General features: G+C 44.5%; 1 protein-coding gene and 1 long non-coding RNA gene across 4 annotated transcripts; both read left to right on the forward strand.

The window, feature by feature from the left end:
• Positions 1-297: 297 nt before the first annotated feature.
• Positions 298-3738, forward strand: LOC121352824 (nucleolar pre-ribosomal-associated protein 1-like). 3 transcript variants are annotated; one of them, XM_041466090.1, is made up of 6 exons: positions 298-1125; positions 1975-2058; positions 2166-2304; positions 2475-2652; positions 3080-3138; positions 3283-3738. In XM_041466090.1, the coding sequence occupies exons 1-6, from the start codon at positions 465-467 to the stop codon at positions 3485-3487; spliced, it is 1326 nt and encodes a 441-aa protein (XP_041322024.1). In that variant the 5' UTR covers positions 298-464; the 3' UTR covers positions 3488-3738. The 3 variants fall into 3 exon arrangements, with proteins under 3 accessions (XP_041322024.1, XP_041322025.1, XP_041322027.1); XM_041466091.1 differs by having other exon boundaries at positions 2009-2150; positions 2245-2304; XM_041466093.1 differs by having other exon boundaries at positions 2009-2058.
• Positions 3739-3809: 71 nt separating this feature from the next.
• Positions 3810-5512, forward strand: LOC121352825. The gene is made up of 3 exons (XR_005955001.1): positions 3810-3895; positions 4678-4849; positions 5379-5512. It is a non-coding gene; the product is annotated as an uncharacterized LOC121352825 (long non-coding RNA).
• The last annotated feature ends 260 nt before the right edge of the window (positions 5513-5772 follow it).

Below are 5772 nucleotides of genomic sequence, written 5' to 3' on the forward strand. Positions count from 1 at the left end.
TTGATGAACCCTAGAATATTCAGTTTTCCTCTGGAGATGAGCTTAGGCATGTTTAGAATGTTCAGTATAACAGCATAAATGTTGGGAGAATGATATTTATGTGCTTGTAATTCATTAATATTTTTTGTCCTCTGGCCAGCTAGTAGACAATTTCCTGTTCAATAATTGTAACATTATAATATTTATAATTGTAATATTCCCAAACTGTGGAAAATAGGCAGATGAATGAGGGATTTTTTTACCCCGCACTGTGATTATCCATTCATTGATACTGTTACCTCTGTTTGTTACAGACACTGGAGGATGCACTCACCTTGATTTTCAGACATCCTACGCTGGAGAGCTGGTTCCTGGCCTTGGAACTGTGCTCTGTTCCTCAGCCTGGTTTGAACCCTGTCACTGTGAAGCTCCTGTCAGCTCACCTCAATTCCGGGGTGCTCCAGCTGCTGAAAACAGGTGCCCCCATGGTGCAGGGCGTCACAACGGATCACAGACACGTGTTGTCCAAGTATTTCGAAGCTATCACAAAACGTGAAGAGCTGCAGACTGTGGGGAATGTCTATCCCAGGAAGTCTCACCAGCTGGAGGAGCTGCACATGTACATGACTGCAGCTCAGCTGAAGATCACTCTACCCATGCTGCAACTCCCTGAGATGAGCTTGACTGATCAGAAATCTGAAAAATCCCCTAAAAAAGGGAAGCAGTTAAACTTCTATGGACAAATTTTGGTGAAGCTCCTTACAGACAGCTACCAAAGGCATCCCCAGCAAGGAGAATTTCTGCTACCCACAGAGCACATTAAAGCTTTGGGGATATTGATGTCAGCATCGGCCAGCAAAGATTTGGAGGAAGTTTTCCTTCAGGCTCTCCAAAGTGAGCCAGTCCTTGCTCTCGCAGTTGGTGTCGAGGTTCAAGCTCACTGCCTTGCCCAGTGCTCACACACCTCCCTGGCCATTGTGGCCATGCTGATCCAGCACTCCAGGACTCATCTGCTGCAGTTTGAGCTCTGGTGTCTGAGCAGTGCCACTGGGAAGTACCTCAGGAAACGCATGGAGAGCTTTCTTCCACTCATTAATGTCTATTTGCAATGCAGAGACCAGTATGGCTTCAGCCGACCTTCCACAGGTAAAGGCACTGCTGAGCTCTGCTTGTGATTCAGGAGGCCAAATTCCCTGTTCAGGTTCTGCTGGCCTTGAGGTCGTGGAATCTTTACACAATAGATGAAGGTGATAAAACTTAGATATCTGACCTCTGAGGACTGTCTTGGAAGTACCTCTGCAGCAGTAAAGGTGAAGAGCTGTTCTGAGGGTTGGCTGTTAGACTGAAGCCAAATGCACTTACTGCTGCCCGGATTTCTCTTTAGAAGCCCTTATTTAATGCTTAGTGCATGTGAAAATCTGTCATTGTGCTTCTCTTGGTTTAGTACAGGAGGGAAAACCTTTTGCTCAGGCATGGATAGAAGAGTGTCTGGAGTGTGCAATGCCACAGCCAGATGGTTTTTGCAGAACCTGAGCTTTCACTTTTACAGAGTCCAAAAATTTCTTCTAAAACAAATCTCCAGCTGTGGGCTGGCTACAGTAATGCCCTCCTAAGATGGCAGTCCAGAGCTTTCCAAACCCACAGCAGCGTTACATGTATGGACAAGTGTGTTAAATCTCTACCAGCAAAACAATGAGTTAGGGTTCAACTGGGTAGAACAGGATCACTTTAATTTCATTTCTCTTATTGCCCAGAAATGTAAATAGCAAAGGAAGCAGGCTAACTGGAGCTGTAGCTCTACCTGCAAGGTCAAGCAATGATAAGACCTTGTCAGCACCCTGGGAAGTAGAGGATGGGCAAAGAAGTGAGCCTCTGTGTAGCATTTCTCTGTAACAGACTAGCAGCTGCTGTAGCATCATTTCCTAGAACTTGAGTAGTTTGGGCCTGGATTAGAAAGTGATTTGGGATTAGTGTGTTGTTGTTTAACACCTGCAGGTGGTGGAACCTGTGCCTTCTGCTCTCCCAACAGTTGTCTCAGCTGTCACACCTGTCCTGAGGAAAGCCCTGTGGAAGGAGCTCTGTGCCGAGATTCAGGACACTGGGGCGTTACATGAGGCCTCTGTGAAACTGCAAATTCTTTCAAAGCTGTTGCCACCTTTGGAAAGCAAAAGGCTGCACAACCTAATAGGACACCGGGGCGTCGCATGAGGCCACTGTCAAACTGCAAATTCTTTCAAAGCTGTTGCCACCTTTGGAATGCAAAAGGCTGCACAACCTAATGGACTGCCTTCCTGCTGCTCTGGAGAGAGCAGGGAATGAAGAAAGGTCGGCAGTGTGTGTGTGCCTCCCTCAGGGCTGTTTGTCCTGGGAAGCACTGTGATAGGAATGGGAGCGGTAGCAGAATCCTCTCTTCAGAGAATCCCTTGCTTTGCACTTTGGCAGCAAAACATCTTTGACATATACAAAACCAACTTAAAATATTAATATCTCTGCAGTTGGGCCGTGGCAGATGCCATATCCACAGTGCTTAAAAACTCAGAGGAGCTGCATTCCTGGAGGAGAAATCTCTTGTCAGCCTGCATAAAGGGGTTAGTTGCCATGTACAGCAGCAGTAAAGATGAAAGCAAGCAAGAAGTGGAGAGATCCATACTGCTGAGGCTAGAGGAATTATTGGTGAGACTTCTTATCTGCTTTGCCGCAGTGGGACTGTATGCAAATGTGTGATTTGGCAGTTGTAGATTTTGTAAGTGCAGATGAGGCTGATTTCCTGTTTTATGGATTCTGGTTTCCATGGACTTCTAATAGCTTTTGCAGAGTCCTGGTAATCCTTTATATGAAGCAATTTTACATTCTTGATGATGGCTTTCTTGTAAGAATCCTCTTTAAGTCTCCTGCTCCCAGACCAACAAAACACTTGCAGTTTCCTTTGCACCAGGAATTAGGATTGTTGTGTCCAAGAGCTTTTTTCCCTGTTATCCTGTGATCATCCCACATGGGTGTTTGGCTTGCATGTTCTTAGTGTGTCCCTTGAACAAAAATTGCTGTAGAAGCTCCGTGTGCCAAATGTAAACCAGCACCTCTTCTTACTTGCTGCACACAGTGTGTGGTTGAAGAAGTGGACCCAGATGACTTGTGCTGCCTTGTGAAGACAGGACTCAAGTAAGTGTTTTCATTTTAATTTGGTTTCGTTTTACTAAGTTCATTTTCTTTGCAAAGTTCTCATTTCTTAAACAACTCTTAATTTCAAGCAGGTTTCCTTGGGACTGGTTATGATCTGACTTCTCTGTGGTCCTTCTCCCAAAGGTACCGTTACAGAGATGAAACATTTCTGAAGGTCCTGAACGTTGCCATCCAGTTACTGTACAAGAAAGAATCCTCACTTAGTCAGAGCTTAGTCAAGCTCTCCAAACTTCACATGATGGTCACACAGCACTCTCTGTTTTTGTCAGCCATCCTGAGGTCAAGAGAAGAAGATGGCACGAACACCCAGACAAGAGGTATTTTTTAATCATCTTTCCATACTTAATACAGTTAATCTTGTCTTTCTTGCATTATATTCTCTCCATCCAGTAACACACCCACCTACTTGCAGAGTTATTAACAGTTCCAGAATATTGGCATTTAGATTGGATACAAATGCTTGGATACAAATGTTACACTCATTTTGTGCTGGTTTTAAACACTTCTGTTTATAAAACTACTGGAAAGATGGGTTTGGGTTTTTATTTTGGGTTGTGGTTTTGTTTGTTTGTTTGTTTGTTTTTGTGGTATTTTTAACCCAGTCGAAGTCTTGGATTGATTCTTTTGGTTTCTGTGAGGCAGTTAGTGTAAGATCACTAACTTGGGTTTTAGATCAGAAGATACTGCTGTTGCTTCAGTTGTATGAGAAGAATAATCAAAGTCTTATAAACTCTAGGTAAGCTAAACACCTAACTTTGTTGGGCAAACTACACACAGGTAGTCTCACAACTGGTATTTTTCCAGGGTCTCATTTTTAAATGAAGGAGACAGTGAAAAAGGTGAAACCTAAAGATGGATGTTGCTTTTGGAAACACTTGTACTACACATTTCCTATTCTTAATGTAATTCTCTTATGTAGCCCAGACTTCTGTGTGTCTGTAGGTTAGATGAGGGAATGTCTCATTTCTGGAGTCACTCACTCTCCATAATTGGGAATCACTATAGGCGTCTTCTCACAGATGGGAGGCTGAACCACAAGTCACTAATGGACTTTTCCCTTTCCTATGCCCAAGCAGTCTACATGAAAGTCTGTTGCCAACAATTGTGCTTTGGTCTGCCTTCCTCACATGCACTTTGCTGTCTTGGAGGCAGGAGCAGAAATAGCTTCAGCAGTGCAAGAGCACTGGCTCAGGCAGCTGAGGCAGGTCTGGATTCCTGTCCTTTCATGCAGCTGCTGTCATCCTTACCTGCACTTACAGCTTAAATCCATAGGTGCCTCTGAATGGGTACATTCTGGCTTGGATGGACAGTGGAGGGCAGAGTGAGTGAGACACCCTCAGACTAAATTTGAAAATCTTTGGGATGGATGGAAAAGGTGTTGCCAGTGAAATGAGTTGTAGTTTCAAGTCCCACAGGGTACTAACTACAAGTGAGGACAAAATTTTGGTACTAATTGATCTCCTCTGTAATTGCTTTTGGCTCTGTTGCCTAATGTGTTTACCTTTAACAATGTTTAAGGATCCTCCTGTGGGGTCCAGCTGCTGTGGAGCATCACAAGACTTGCAAGAGTCTGGGGAAGTCCTTGTGGCAGCAGCCAAGCATGGAGGAGATTCTGCGTCTGCTGGATCGAGAGAAGATGATGAAGACGGTTCTGTCGTTCCCTCAGCATCGTCGGCTGCTGCCATCACAGGTGCTTTCAGTTCAGCCTTTCCATGGTTACCCTTCTTTGGATATGAGCCATTAATGTCTTGCATCCATGTAGTACACGGCAGTTTGTTTCCACCAGGAGAGTAATTTTGATTCATAGGAGGAATTAGTTCTTCAGGAGCACTTTTCAAAGTAATCGCAAGGTACGGGCCACATCGTGTCAGCAGGGGTGGTAGTGCGTTACAGAGGTTGTCATGTATGTGAGACCAGGATTGGACAGCCCAAGGATCCACTGGCTCTCCAGCCTTTCTTACAGTTTGCTGGATTACTTCTGTAGCTGTTGATGCTGGTCAGGGTAAATAGTTGTGGATGTACTCTCATAGTGAAAGCCGGGTTTAAACACAAACTTGTCTCACCCTGTGTTGCATTGTATTTTACAAGGTGTAGTATCATGTGCTTTATAGTGGGATGAGGTGGTTGTGGAAATTGGAAACCAAGCCTGAAATTGGTGTTGTTCCTTACAAATACTTCCTTATTGTTCCTTACAAATACTTGTTTGGATTTGGTTTCAGGGGATACAAGAGTCACTATATAAAGATGAAACAGTGAAGAGCCTAGATGACTTCTACGATCCTTGTTTTCTGCTTCAGCTCTTCAGTGAACTGACCAGACCAGGTAAAGTGTGTGTTTCTCTTTGGTATGTAGTGTCAGGTTGCTCTGCTGCAGGAGCTGCACCTGGAGCGCAGTTATCCCTGATCCGAGAGCTAATACTGCAAGGAATTTGTGCCTGTCTTTAGAGGGAAGAAACAAACTACTGTGAGGGCTGTGACTGAACTGGCTGGAGATCTGGCTTGTTACAGAACAGGGAGACTTCAGCCAACTCATTTTCCACCAGACAGATGGGCATGAGGCCAGTGTGTTTCACAAATAGGCTGGTGCTCTGAAATGTCAGCAAGTTGATTGTCT

Source organism: Pyrgilauda ruficollis, unplaced genomic scaffold, assembly GCF_017590135.1.
Source record: "Pyrgilauda ruficollis isolate IOZ18807 unplaced genomic scaffold, ASM1759013v1 scaffold1974, whole genome shotgun sequence".
Classification (NCBI taxonomy): domain Eukaryota; kingdom Metazoa; phylum Chordata; class Aves; order Passeriformes; family Passeridae; genus Pyrgilauda; species Pyrgilauda ruficollis.